Here is a 15,460-nt window from a genome sequence, read left to right on the forward strand (position 1 = left end):
GTTAATGTCCCTTTAGAATCATATTGTATCCGTGGTAAAGATACATTCAAGACCTGTCAATCATCACGCTCATCACCGATTAAATCAGCGTTATAGCAGCTCGTTTCTCCAGTACGACAGAGGTCACTATAGAGATATAATGTAGGTTGGAGTATTGTATTGTATTGTATGTCTTTATTGATATAGCGCCAAAAGTGTACTCGGCGCTTCACAAAGAATACAGCACGGGGAATGATAATTATACAATAAGTGCAGCAAAATCAGACAATAGGGAAGGAAATCCCTGCCCCGAAGAGCTTCACTATATGTGAATAAATCCAACTAGTGGTTCGGCATTACACCCCCCCCCCCTAGCCCCCTGTGTGTAGTTACACACTGTAAGTGTAAGGACACAGCAGCAGAACGCTCTGCTGTTGCAAAGCAGTAGCTGACTGTGACGTCCTCCCCACCCCTCACGTTAATGGCACGGCTGTAACATAGGTTCCAGTCACATACAAACCGCGCGTTGCATATCCCAAGTACTTTTATTATCATACAAGCAAGCTAGCAAAGCTGCGGGCAAACCCTGGTGAGAGATCAGTCTAAACTAGAAAAAGCACACCCTACTACAAGCACTCAATGTGTTAAATGGTATGATTGTATATTTAAAATCAATTTTAATGATATTAAAATAAAATATATATACAGGCATACCCCGCATTAACATACGCAATGGGACCGGAGCATGTATGTAAAGTGAAAATGTACTTAAAGTGAAGCACTACCTTTTTCCCCACTTATCGATGCATGTACTGTACTGTAATCGTCATATACGTGCATAACTGATGTAAATAATGCGTTTGTAACAGGCTCTATAGTCTCCCCGCTTGCGCACAGCTTCGGTACAGGTAGGGAGCCGGTATTGCTGTTCAGGACGTGCTGACAGGCGCATGCGTGAGCTGGCGTTTGCCTATTGGGCGACATGTACTTACTCACGAGTGTACTTAAAGTGAGTGTACTTAAAGCGGGGTATGCCTGTATATATATATGCGTATCAAAGTGAATAAATCACTATGGTGACCAAACACATACAAAAAGACAAACACTGTGTACATAAATGTCAAAAACTGAAACCCAAGGCGTATCTAGGTATTGAGTAAAAAATACTCCTACTAATGAATAAAACCTGAATAGGTCGCAGTTGTTTATTACTAACCCTTGGGTACAGCACTAATAGTGAGGCTATAATTTGATACGGATACGATCCGTGCCTTTGAGCTACCTAAACACATTTTGTGGGCTCATTATAGTCGTTCTACATGTTTATGTTGAAAGCAGTATCTCGCTATTTAAGTTGTTATAAGGGGCTATAAATTGATACTGACTCTGATCCGTGCCTCTAGGCATTATACACAATTTGTGTGCCTATATAGAATAGCTATGACATTTGGTACGCGCAGATTTTTGGAGGAACAAGTATATGTCTTACAATTATACATAAACGATCAGCCTGTTTACTATACACAGGTTTCTTTTAATTCTCATATCATTTAACACAGTGTCTCCCGTCCCCCCTGCTCAATTTTAAAAAAATGCCGGCGATTTCCCCCTGCGGTCCCGCGCGCTTGCGCAGGGCAAGCAGGGCCTGCTCCCTTCCTCCCCCCCCCCGCTCCCAACGTGGGACGGAGGAGGAAGTACCAGCTCCTCTGCGTCCCGCACGTTACGTGGGACGGAGGGGGAAGTTCAAGCTCCTACTGCGGCGTGCTTCCCCCCGCGGCCAGCTTCCCCCCGCAGCCAGCTTCCCCCCGCAGCCAGCTTCCCGAGCTCACCTCCCGTGGCACCCCCTCCCGAGCCCACCTCCCGTCCCCCCAAGCCCACCTCCCGTCCCCCCAAGCCCACCTCCCGTCCCGGGCAGCAGGGGATATCGGGGGCAGCAGGGGAAAGCGTCCGGCGGCAAGGTAAGTCACCCCACCCAGTCACTGCCTCCCACCCAAGTGCCCCTGGTCCCCCTCCCACCCACCCAAGTGCCCCTGGTCCCCCTCCCACCCACCCAAGTGCCCCTGGTCCCCCTCCCACCCACCCAAGTGCCCCTGGTCCCCCTCCCACCCACCCAAGTGCCCCTGGTCCCCCTCCCACCCTCCCACCCTCCCACCCAAGTGCCCCTGGTCCCCCTCCCACCCAATTGCCCCTGATCCCCCTCCCACCCTCCCACCCAAGTGCCCCTGGTCCCCCTCCCACCCTCCCACCCAAGTGCCCCTGGTCCCCCTCCCACCCAAGTGCCCCTGGTCCCCCTCCCACCCTCCCACCCAAGTGCCCCTGGTCCCCCTCCCACCCAAGTGCCCCTGGTCCCCCTAGTGCCCCTGGTCCCCCTCCCACCCTCCCACCCAAGTGCCCCTGGTCCCCCTCCCACCCTCCCACCCAAGTGCCCCTGGTCCCCCTCCCACCCTCCCTCCCAAGTGCCCCTGGTCCCCCTCCCACCCTCCCACCCAAGTGCCCCTGGTCCCCCTCCCACCCTCCCACCCAAGTGCCCCTGGTCCCCCTCCCACTCTCCCACCCAAGTGTCCCTGGTCCCCCTCCCACCCAAGTGCCCCTGGTCACCCTCCCACCCTCCCACCCAAGTGCCCCTGGCCCCCTCCCTCCCACCCAAGTGCCCCTGGCCCCCTCCCTCCCTCCCACCCAAGTGCCCCTGGCCCCCTCTCCAGTCACTCACATCCGTCGTTGCCTGTAATTCACTGTTTGTGTCTGTGTGGGTATAGGGGAGAGCGAGTGTGTGTGGGTATAGGGGCGAGCGAGTGTGTGTGTGTGTGTATCTGTGTGGCTGCGTGTGTATCTGTGTGGCTGCGTGTGTGTCAGTGGCTGCGTGTGTGTGTGTCAGTGGGTGCGTGTGTGTGTGTCAGTGGCTGCGTGTGTGTGTGTCAGTGGCTGCGTGTGTGTGTCAGTGGCTGCGTGTGTGTGTCAGTGGCTGCGTGTGTGTGTATCAGAGGCTGTGTGTATGTATCAGTGTGTGTGTCAGTGGCTGCGTGTCTGTCAGTGGCTGTGTGTGTGTGTATCAGTGGCTGTGTGTGTGTGTATCAGTGGCTGTGTGTGTGTCTGTGCAGGCCCTATAGGCCAGTATAGGCGATAACATTTTTAGTGGGTCACGAAGGAGAAGTTCAAAAAATAACCGGGTCACGGAAAAAAAAGTTTGGGAAACCCTGATTTAACACATTGAGTGCTTTTAGAAGGGTGTGCTTTTTCTAGTTTTCACCATTACCCCTTACTCCCTTTTGCACCTTTTTGTGTTCTGTTATATTCATCATTTTTTCATTAAGCTGAAGCGAGAGTTTTTCCTCCCTCCCCCCTCTTTTCTCCCCCCCCCCCCTTTTTGAGAGATCAGTCTAGCCTGTCAAGAATATAGAGATACAGAGATATACTCTATCACTTTAAGGAGGGTTATTGGTGTCTCTGTTTTTCTATCACTTCAAGATACATGAAAATAACAAGGAGACAAACCGGAACACAACCCAATGCACGAGGCCAGAGAGATGCGTATCCCAATAGCGATGATAAAAAAAAACGTATCACATGTATTGGATCATGATTCTAAAGGGACATTAATCCCCATGTTATTCTCAATGGAGCTGCTGTTGTTCAAGCGCCGATTACGTTTGAAATATTATGTATGTTTTTATACCAATACTATTAAACAATATATTATTTTCACTCAGTGGAGGCTGAGTGCATCTTAAAGGGATTTTTTCTCTTTAAAATTCCTCTGAGTGTAGATACTCAGCATCATTATACAGCACAGTATGTTCATTATCAGTGTACAGATACTCAGCAACATTATACAGCGCAGCGTGATCATTATCAGTGTATAGACACAGTATCATTATACAGCGCAGCGTGTTCATTATCAGTGTGTAGATACTCTGCACCATTATACAGTGCGGCATGTTCATTATCAGCGTATCGATATTCTGCATCATTATACAACGCAGCATGATCATTATCAGTGTATAGATACTCAGCATCATTATACACCATGATGATTTCATTATCAGTGTATAGATACTCTCATCCTTATACAGCGCAGCGTTCTCATTATCAATATATATATATACTCAGCATCATTATACAGCGCAGCGTGTTCATTATTAGTGTATAGATACTCTGCATCATTATACAGTGCGGCGTGTTCATTATCAGTGTATAGATACTCGCCATCATTATACAGCGCAGCATTTTCCTTTGCTAAATGACCTATCCCTTGACCATTAGAGAGCTGATATAATAACAGTGTAACGATGTGACGATGGCCATTTCACCTTGTGTTTCTCCGCTTGGCCGCAGGTTGATCTCCCGATTATACTGGTCTTTATGGGACCTCGTTCTCTCCTACCTCGCTCCGACCTCTTATTCCAGCTGTTTCGGGGGCAGCCTGGCGGCCTTGCACCATACTGGGATCCTGGGGCCAGGAGATCTCCTAATAGGGGCCGTGATCCCGTTCCATGTCGATAAAGTGTATCTCAAATTCACATTCACAGAGACACCTCCGCAGGACGTCTGTACCATGTAAGGCTTCGCTATTTATAAGTAGGTTTATCACATTCACCCTTGTTATTACCATCTCTTTCAATCTGCTTAAACCTGCCCTTCACCGCCCTCTGCTTTCACTATACGGGACCTTGTATATAAATGGCTGTGAGGTCTGCGTATCGACGTAGAGGAAAGTGAAATTAGACGCACGCTCTGTTTCTATGAGCAGCGCCGTTGTATGTGTGAGACCGGTCTCATACAGCTGAGGCAGTTCATATGTGGGGGTTTATTGGGGCAAATAAATGGGGAATAGAATGGCACAGAGAGACGCAGAATGTGATACATCTCATTATAATCTGTGCACCATGTAACTCCCCCCCCCCAAAAAAAATGGAACAAAATGATTTGATACATACTATAAGAAAGGGACAGGTTGAAAATGGTTTATTCTTTCTTGATTCACCTCCGTACTGCCTCCCTGCATCACACTCCTCTTCCACTCTTTCCCCTCTATCTTATCTCCCTGCATCACACTGCTCTTCCACCTCTATCTTGCCTCCCTCCATCTCACACATCTTCCACTCTTTCCCCTCTATCTTGCCTCCTTCCATCACACTTCTCTTCCACCTCTATCTTGCATCCTTCCATTACACACTCCTTCCACTCTTTCCCCTCTATCTTATCTCCCTCAGTCACACTCCTCTTCCACCTCTATCTTGCCTTCCTTCATCCCACTCCTCTTCCACTCTTTCACCTCTATCTTATCTCCCTCCATCACACTCCTCTTCCAATCTTACACCTCTATCTTGCCTCCCTCCAACGCACTCCTCTTCCACCCTTTCACATCTGACTTGCCTCCCTCCATCACACTCTTCTTCCATTCCTTCATCTCCGTCTTACCTCCCTCCATCACACTCTTCCATTCTTTCTGTCTCCCTACTTCATTCTCATCCTATCCCCTTCTGTAATCTTCCCTCTATCCCTCTCTTTCTTGTTCCCCATCTCTTCCACCTCTATCTTGCCTCCTTCCATTACTCACGTCTTCCACTCTTACTCCTCTATCTTGCCTTCCTCCATCACACTCTTCTTCCACTCTTCTACCTCTATCTTGCCTTCCTCAATCGCACTCTTCTTCCAATCTTACACCTCTATCTTGCCTCCCTCCAACGCACTCCTCTTCCACCCTTTCACATCTGACTTGCCTCCCTCCATCACACGCTTCTTCCATTCCTTCATCTCCGTCTTAACTCCCTCAATCGCACTTTTCCATTCTTTCTGTCTCCCTACTTCATTCTCATCCTATCCCCTTCTGTAATCTTCCCTCTATCCCTCTCTTTCCTGTTCCCCATCTCTTCCCCTCCCTTTATCACTCATTTTAACTCACTCTTTTTCCCTTTCCCCATATCTCACAGTCCCTCCATTTCTATTGATAACTTTTGGTCCCTTTCAATCTTCCTCCCCCTCTTCTCCTTTCCCTGGTTACAGACTGGTACTGTATATATAGATGCTCCTCTTAGCACGTCCCCATCTCTCCCATAATGCTTCACATTTGAAACTCAGCTCTTGATAAATCCCTTCTCCAACATTTTTCAATGGTGGAGGGTCAAATGATATAATTGGGATTGATACTTCTGCTCTTCTCCCCCCCCCCCCCCACCTCCAGGTTCCGCTTTGAATACTACCAGCAGTTCCAGGCCATGAGATTTGCAGTAGAGGAGATCAACAGAAACTCAGACCTCCTCCCCAACCTCACCTTGGGCTTCCAGGTCTATGACTCCTGTGGTGTGCTTCAGAGAGAGCTAGAGGGAACACTCTGGGTGCTAACAGGTCAGAACCAGGCCATACCCAATTACTGTTGTCGGCAAGGGCCACCTGTGGCTGCCATCATTGGTCACTCAATGTCTTCCTACTCCATTCTCATGGCTCATATCCTTGGTCTGTACAGATACCCACAGGTAAGGCTTTAATTCATACCGCACTTTCCATGGTTCTGAAAGGCATAGCTATACATGTACATGTACTGTATGGTGTAGAGAAGTATTAACTTGGGTTGTTCAAGTCTTGTGTGAAACGTATGGAACAGGTTGTTAACCTTTCTGTCATCTGGCACTGATCTCTTTGGCCGGGTTATAACAGAACCTCAGACCTTGTAGATTTAGTTGGAAGGAAGTGAGAAAAACGCCACAAATGACAGAAGCTAACCTACTGTACAGTACATGCATCCCATTATAATCTTGTAGGAAGCAATTCCTTCTCTAACCGATCCTATAAATCCTCTCCTAACTGATCCTTTAACTGCTCCCTATAATTTCGTCCCTACCTGATCTTATAAGTCCTCCCCTAACTGATCCTTTAACTGCTCCCTATAAATCTTGTCCTAAAAAAATCCTTTAATATGACCAATTTAATTCCTCACCTATCTGATCCTACAATCACTCCCTAGAACTCCTAAAGATGGGTAAGCCAGCAAACCAGTCCAAATCCCTTTCCCGGGAATTCCCCGTAATGAAAAAGAAATCACAATCTAAAAAATCTGTCCCGTCCACCAACATCCTTCTATGGGTTCGTAAGTATAAAAATCCGTGCGGATTAATCCAAAGGTGCCATTGGATACAATCGGGATGGATTTTTACGAATCCACACACCGATTAATCCACAGAGAGACAGAAAGAGATATCCCCCCGCAGATTAATCCATGTCTGGATTTGTAACAACTCAGGACGGATTTCGGATTGCTCTTTGCCACGCGTCCCCATAACACCACAACGTTGCAGGAGGAGATGCCGCTCCGGTAAGAGACACATAGGCTCTCTTAACTAATCTTATTATCACTTCCGATTATGTCAACTGCTAAAACTACTCAGTAGAACTCTACAGCTCCGCCCATCATCTAACCAAAATGACTGAGCCACTGATTGAGAAACTTATGCTGAAGCAGGGATGTCCCTAATACCTGGCCTGTTGGTTGCTCTAGAGGACTGGAGTTGGGCAATCCCTGTAACGCCTCTCCTAACTTATCTTATAATCGCTTCCCATTACTCCTGATCATGAAATGATTCTATATTAAATCCTTACTCTATAACGCCTCTCCTAATTTATCCTATCACTCCTGTCTTAACTGATCTTATAATCACTTCCCATTATGCCTACTTCTATAATAACTCTTTTCCTCCAACCCACCTAATTTCTCACCAAAAATATTTCCCACAACTAATGCACAGTTGATACCAAGAACCTTTATACATTGATAAACTGATGCAACGGGATGTAATATGCAACTGACTCTTTATCATCAACTTAATGTCATCATTCCTATTTGAAAACTTAAAACACACACAAAGGGCACTATTCTATATGAAAACTTAAAACACACACAAAGGGCACTATTCTGTCACCCGGGACATTCTTTGTCAGAAATTCCCATTAACGCTCAAAAATGACCGAAGGTCACTTTGGAGTTCAGAGAGCTTACCCCTAAAGCTCCTATTATTTTCAATAGTGTACTTTAATGGACAGTAAGGTGTCTTCCCAGGTCGGAAGGGGTCTTATGGAAGAAGACTTCTTAGTCAAAATGGCCCTCTGTGTTTAGCATTATCTAAAATAACTGAGTGTTTGGAAGAAAAAGGTTGAAGCTGTGTTTCTGCACCATTATCTCAACAGATCAGTCACTTCTCGACCAGTTCCCTTTTGAGTGATAGGACACAGTTCCCTTCGTTCTTCAGGACTGTCCCCAGTGATGCCTTCCAGTCCCAAGGACTGGCCCAGCTGGTGCTGTATTTTGGCTGGACCTGGGTGGGTCTGGTGGCTTCAGGAAATGACTATGGGCAACAGGGCATCCAGGTCATTAAGCAGGAGATTCTCAAGGCCGGAGCTTGTGTGGCCTTCACAGAATTCATCCTGCTCAGCCGCCTTGATAAGAACGCACCACACCTCATCAAGGTCATTAGAGAGTCAACGGCCAAGTCTGTGGTTGTCTTCTCTACGAGTGTGTACCTTATTCCACTTCTTGATGAGATGCTGAGGCAGAAAGTTACTGGGAAGATCTTTGTAGCCAGTGAAGCGTGGTCCATATCAAATATATTATCAGTTGACAAATACTCTTCAATACTCTCTGGCTCTATTGGTTTTGCCCTCCACAGCTCAATGATTCCAAAATTTAGAGGGTATCTCAACAGTATAAATCCATTCAATACCCCGGGGAAAACTTGGGCTCAAATATTCTGGGAAGAAACTTTTGGATGCAAATTCATGGACCAGAAAAACCTTAACGGCTCATGGGATAATCCTGCAAAGATATGTATAGGGAATGAGGACCTAGAAAGTGTCCAGAACATCTACAATGATGTGTCCAGCTTAAGAGCTTCATACAATTTCTATACTTCCATTCATGTCATAGCCAAATCTTTGCACGATTTGCAAACATGCCAGGAGGGGAGAGGACCATTTTATAATGGACGTTGTGCAGATATTCGGGACTTCAAACCATGGCAGGTAAGAAACTCGGTTAAAAAAATGAAAAGAGAAATGGTGCCATGTTATAAAGACACTCTATTTGATATGTTTAGGAATTCAGGCATTAAAGAATAATCATTGGTATAGAAAGGAGAAGATTGTAGGCTTTGTACAGTATAGGAAAAGGTATGGAAAAATCGGGGTCTGTGTCCTCAAGATGGACTATGAAAATAAGGAAACTTTCTTGGTCAAATAGGTAAATAATCTGCCATTTGAAATGTGTGTTTCAAGGGTCACTGATTCACAAAGAAGAATTATTATTTACACTGCTTCTCACACTACTAGACTCTTTCTCAATGTACAAACCTAAATGGTGGTCAATCTTCTTCTTCCCAACAGCTGTTACACTACATCCAGAACGTACATGTGAGGCTGAGCAGTGGGAGAGAAGTCTTCTTTGATAAGAATGGAGACCCACCTGCAGCTTACGATATTGTGAACTGGCAGCTGGGTGCAGATGGAACAATGAAACAGGTCAAGGTGGGAAGCTACGATACCGCGGTCACTGATGGAAATATCTTTGCTGTCAACACAAGTGCTGTGCAGTGGGCTACAGGTACTGGCCAGGTAAACCACGTGCTTAAGTATTCCACAATATGCATCGTTATCTAGCGAGCAAACACTGTAGTCTAATGAGTCCATACCTCCCATAGAATAAAAAAAGAGGGAGCTATGGTCATTCAGTTTGACCCTGTGCCACCCTACCTTGACTAGGACATGTTGACTCAGATACACAGTATGACTATTGTCCATTTAGTCAGATCCTTCCAACCAAAACAGATATATTAATATAGCAAGTCAACCAAACCAATACAACCAATACAATTGAAGTTTTTTCTTTGACCATTACGGATTTCCCCCCAGGTTCCTCTCTCCGTCTGCAGTAAGAGTTGTCCTCCAGGTTTTAGGAAGGCAGCTATAAGAGGGGAGCCTGTCTGTTGCTTTCAATGTGTTCCATGTCCACAAGGAGAGATCTCTAATAAGACAGGTGAGCCGACTGCAGAAGCACAATAGAGTCTTGCAAGAGATCTGAAGAATAGATGCAGGATAATCATATTGTTTTCACCATTATCTTTCAGACTCGCTTGACTGTTCCAAGTGTCCATGGGATAAGTGGCCCAATTTACAGAAGGACAGATGCCTTCCAAAGACCATTGAATTTCTCTCATATGAAGAGTCATTGGGTGCCACCTTGGTTGCTACAAGTGTCACCTCTTCCATGATCCCAGTTTGTGTTTTAGGATTGTTTATTTTGTATAAGAACACTCCAATTGTCAGAGCTAATAACTACTCTCTGAGTTGTCTTCTCCTGGTGTCCCTGTCCCTCTGTTTTCTCTGTTCTTTGGCTTTCATTGGCTACCCCCAACCTGAGAAGTGTCTTCTGCGCCAGGCTGCTTTTGGCATGGTCTTTGCCCTCTGTGTTTCTTGCATTTTGGCCAAAACCATCATGGTGGTTTTTGCCTTCATGGCCACCAAACCAGGAAGCAGCCTGAGGAAGTGGACCAGCCCTAAGGTGTCCTACATGATTATTATCCTCTGCTCCCTTATACAATTCCTCTTGTGTATCTCTTGGCTGGTGCTCTGCCCTCCCATCCCAGAATACAACACTCAAACCCAAATCGGGATCATCATTGTTAAGTGTAACGAGGGCTCTCCCATCGCCTTCTGGTGCATGCTGGGATACCTCGGCCTCCTGGCCACCATCAGCTTCATCGTTGCTTTCCTGGCCAGGCAGCTCCCAGACAGCTTCAACGAGGCCAAGTTCATCACCTTCAGCATGCTGGCCTTCCTCAGTGTCTGGGTGTCCTATATCCCAGCTTCCCTCAGTGCACGCGGAAAGTACACCGTGGCCATGGAGGTCTTCGCCATCCTGTCCTCCAGCTGGGCTCTGGTGGTCTGCATGTTTGTGCCCAAATGTTTCATCATATTGTTCCGACCCGACATAAACTCGAGAGAACATCTCATGGGGAAAGACAAAAATCAGATCAAAAAGACCTGATATAACAATGATTGCCAGGACTTACAATCTATTGTTAAATTTATGAATGTAGTACAGTTCGAAAGAGCGGGGATGCAGTTTCAGGCGAGGAGCCAACACAACGTAGTCAAAAAATTTTTCAAAGTGCAGTTCTCCTCTAGGACAGAGATGTACAGTAGAGCTCTACTCACAAGTTCATAATGCAATTCTCCATTTAATGTGACAGCCAAGAACAGTGGAAAGACAATGTTACAGGTCCCATATGGACCTTTCATCAGGTCTCCTCTACTTGGTATCTCTTTCTTAGAGGACACCTGTACTTTGAAGAAATTGTATCTTTATGAATTATACATAATAATGTTTTTGAGGGTAATTGATGTAGTATTCTTGTTATACATCAGTACTTACTGTACATAGTCTGTGTTTCAAAGAATACAATGGAGACGCTATCGTATATTCGATTTATACAAAAATACTTTTGCCGGGTCTGTGTCTCAGTTTGTATGATGGAACCTCCATCGCATATCCCATGTAAACAACAAGTTTGTTTCAGAATACAAGATCGAGTCTACGTCCTACATCTAATTGTTTACAAAATAACTTTTAGACGATCTGCCCCTCCGTTTATTGGACAGATTGTCCATTTTGGTTTACTCAACTGGTTATCAGTTGGATGGTCAGATCCCCCAGTTCCTTGTCCTGTTGAGTAGAAATACATTATATCGGCTAATTAAAGTGACTGGGACATTACACATTGAAACTACAAGCAGCACACCAAGGGGTTAGTTATCACAACTCGAAAACAGAATACCTGTATTTGTCTTGAAGAGGAGTGCAAAGGAAAACAATGATACCAAATCTCAAACCAGAGGTACAGACAAACAAGTCCCCATCCCTTAATGATACTCTAGGGAACACGTCCTGCCTCATGGACACCTGCATTCGGCATTCTACAGGACATGCCACGTTTCTGGACACCTGCCGAGCGCAGAGAGGGGGAACGAGCAGTGGTGGGATTCAGCCGGTTTCGCACCGGTTCGTGCAAACCTGTTACTAAAATTTCTCAAGTTTGCCGAACCGGTGCTTAATTCTCTTACCTGAACGGGCGGCGGGCGGCGGGCGGCGGGCGGTGGGCGGTGGGATGCGTCTACCAGCATTTCCGGCATCTTTTCCGTGCATATCTTTTCAACATGGCTGCGCGGCGTCAAATGGTGCCGCGTTGCCATGCCAATGGGAACACCACATGACGTAACCGCATCACGTTACGTCCGTTGCTATGGCAACGACATGCTGCGTGATGTCACGACGTTATGTGGCATCTCGTTGTCATGGCAACGCGACGCCGCGCAGCTATTTTGAGAAGATTTGAAAGTGGAGCATGCTGGGAGACGCCACCCACCGCCTTGGACAGGTGAAGGTAAGAACCGGTTATTAAAATGTTAGAAACCCACTACTGGGAACGAGCGAATAAATAAGCAGGCAGGGGAGCAGAGAATACGTGAACACGAAAGCTAACCCATGATGGGCCAATTGCCCAATAAAAGAAGGCAGTGACACTAGAGCGTGGCAATCATTAATAAAACCTGAATGAACAATAGTTAAGAAGGAATACATTTAATAAATAGTAAAATATTAGCACAACCCCATAGGTATTACAGTTTACTGATTGGATCTCCATGGATGCACACGTCGGAAAAGCAAGACTGAGAGGACATGTCAAGGGGCATCTGGTATCACGGAAGTTGCCCCCATCGGGATGTTTTCAATCTATTATCTACAGCGGATGTGATATTACGCTACATGTTTGGGATACCAATGCTGGGACTCCATTAGGCGTTATTCTCCTGTTATTTATAGAGATGAATGGCAACTACCCATTAAGAATATTCCAGACATTATACATATATATATTATTATATTATATTATTATATTATACATACTAGCTGAGAGACCCGGCGTTGCCCGGGATGTAAGTGCGTAATAGGTAGTATCTCTACTATATATTTTTGAAAGCACTGAATGTTTGTCTGCATAGCCTCTGTCCCACAGGCCAATGAGATTGCTCCCTTGGGCCGGCCGCCCCCGCACACCTCTCATTGGCCTGAGGCGGAGTGACGGCCCAAAGGGGAGAGACACACACACACACTCTCTCTCTCCCCCTCTGTCCCGTCCCCCCACCGTCCCCCCCATCACGTGCGCCGCCCTGCACCGGCTCTGGACGGAGGGGAAGCGTGGCCCTCCTACCCCAGGCTCCGGACGGAGGGGAAGTGCGGCCCTCCTACCCCAGCCGCCAACGTTCCCTTACCTCCCCGGCGCTATCTCCCCCTCCTCCCGCCCAGGTAAGTCACACCACTGCGCGTCCCGCCTCAGCTTATGGCGCTAGTGACTCACCTATTTCAGCCGCGCAGCCTCGCGCCTCAGGCCCCAGGCCCACACAGGAACACACAGGAACACACAGGCCCCAGGCCTACACAGGGCGCTTCCTGCCGCCGCCTGCATGCGCCACAGTCAGCCGGGCGGCACATCGGTGGACCAAGCGATCGCCCGGGGGGGGGAAGGAGATGCGTATGGGGGGGGGAGTGCTTCGGGGGGGGAGTGCATCGGGGGGAACGGGCGAGCCCCGAGTCACGGGGAACGGGGGAGCGAGCCCCGAGTCACGGGGAATGGGGGCGCGAAGAGCGAGCTCCGAGTCACGGGGAACGGGGGTGCGAAGAGCAAGCCCCGAGTCATTGGGGAACCAAGAAAGGGGAGCAGTCAGCCGCCAAGCCAGAGGGGGGACGGACGCCCGGACGGGGGGTCATGCGGATACATATATTATGACAATACATATGCCCCCTGCTCTCCACCCCCTTTCCCTCCTACCCCACTCCCCAGTTGGTATAGACCGTTAAGCTTAAGCAAGGTCGTAGAGAAAGTCAGAGGCAGAAAGCAATGTCACTCGTTACATTCATGCGGACCTCTTGCTGCGAGGGTATCCAGGATATGAATCCACCCACCGGAAAACTGCGGGCAGAGAGATCCATCTGGCCTGTCAACCTACCGAGTTAATGACATCCATGAAATATTATTCCCACCGGTGTATCTTCTGGTACTCCTAACCCAGCCTTGGAGTGCAGTTGTTATTGAATACTTGTGTTCCCTAAACTTGCTTTTCCTAGCACTGATAGATTTGTCCATATATAGTATGCCCGTTCCCATGGACACCACTACAGATGGGCGAATCTGCTCATATCCATTTCCTGGATTATTTTTTTTGCGTTTTCCCACCCAAAACTCGTTTCGTGGTTTTAAATCGGCAACTGGATTTGGCCGGTCTCAATCCGCGTGGATACATGACATTTCCATCACTGGACATAACCCGTGGATGGATTTGTAGAGTCCAATCCACGAATTCAGCCATCCGTTGGCGGATTCTTAAGAATCCACCAACAGACAGCTGGATCCGCGCATCGGATTCCCAATAAGGTCCACAGACTCCGCAACCCGTGGACGGATTGGTAGAATCAAATCCGGTGGATACTACAAATCCGGCCACGGGATTTTTGATGGATCCGCGCATTGATTGAAACCGCCCAAATCCGGATTTTACACCGCAAAATGAATTTTGGGGGTTACATCAGTAAAAATCCGGGAAACGGATCCGCCCTTCTCTACTATTTAGTCCCTTCAAATTAAGTCCGTCATACGCTCTTTCAAAGAATTTCAGCCTCTTCTCTTGTACAGCAGATTCTCATTAAGACAAGAAGACATCACTGACTGTGCCCCTTATTCTGTAAAGTGGGATTAGCGCCAGTGATTTGCATGAAAAGCCCCACTAACGTTAATAGGGCTTTTCCTGCGCTCATCTGCGCTCATCACACCTTACAGAATAAGGCTCAGTTTGTCTTATCCTGAGAAAGTGTCCATAACATTTTCCAGTAGTGGTGTGGAATGAAAGCTCCTAGCCTGCAATAAATTGTCGAAGTTGTGGGGTTTTAAAAGATATCAGTCCCCTATGTATTGTTATTCCTAATGGATTTTTCTTGCATTTATTGTGTTTTGTTTTCTCAGAAATGGTTATTCCTGTTATGATATTTTTCTTTCGTGGATGTCTCTACTTGTCCACTAATGTATACTTCACTAAACAGACACAACCAAAGGGGCATCAATCTTCAGAATAAACAGTTAATTAAGTGATAATTATTATTAAAAAAAAAATAGTGTACTAAACACTGAAATATACAAGTGCAAAATACAACACAAATGGAAAATACAACCCCTTGAAGCCACGTTTTCCTTGCTTCTGCATGGGGACCGAAGGACTGTCCCTGGCCAAGCCAATCGGAGCCTATCGGGAATGTTGGGATCAGTCTCAGGGACTGGAGGTCCTGGTGGATCATACGATCGGTTCAAATACAATCTGGGTAGATTTTTAAGAATCCATCTGGATAAAATCAGGGCGAGAGGGCGTCAACAACTTTCAAACTTAAGGA

At 46.9% G+C, this 15,460-nt stretch overlaps 1 protein-coding gene across 1 annotated transcript; it reads left to right on the plus strand.

Moving 5' to 3' along the window:
• Positions 1-4,273: 4,273 nt before the first annotated feature.
• On the plus strand, positions 4,274-11,008 carry LOC142471073 (extracellular calcium-sensing receptor-like). Its single transcript, XM_075577870.1, has 6 exons — positions 4,274-4,533; positions 6,161-6,452; positions 8,158-8,988; positions 9,349-9,576; positions 9,874-9,997; positions 10,089-11,008. Exons 1-6 carry the CDS (start codon positions 4,274-4,276, stop codon positions 11,006-11,008), a joined length of 2,655 nt encoding a protein of 884 aa, XP_075433985.1.
• Positions 11,009-15,460: the final 4,452 nt, after the last annotated feature.

Source organism: Ascaphus truei, chromosome 20, assembly GCF_040206685.1.
Source record: "Ascaphus truei isolate aAscTru1 chromosome 20, aAscTru1.hap1, whole genome shotgun sequence".
NCBI lineage: Eukaryota > Metazoa > Chordata > Amphibia > Anura > Ascaphidae > Ascaphus > Ascaphus truei.

Bases quoted from the DNA above. Each gene is read 5' to 3' on its own strand.
- LOC142471073 (XM_075577870.1), top strand. From the start codon at position 4,274: ATGGCCATTTCACCTTGTGTTTCTCCGCTTGGCCGCAGGTTGATCTCC. The intron at 4,534-6,160 runs GTAAGGCTTCGC...CCCCACCTCCAG, and splicing joins CCGCAGGACGTCTGTACCAT to GTTCCGCTTTGAATACTACC. The intron at 9,998-10,088 runs GTGAGCCGACTG...ATTATCTTTCAG, and splicing joins AGAGATCTCTAATAAGACAG to ACTCGCTTGACTGTTCCAAG.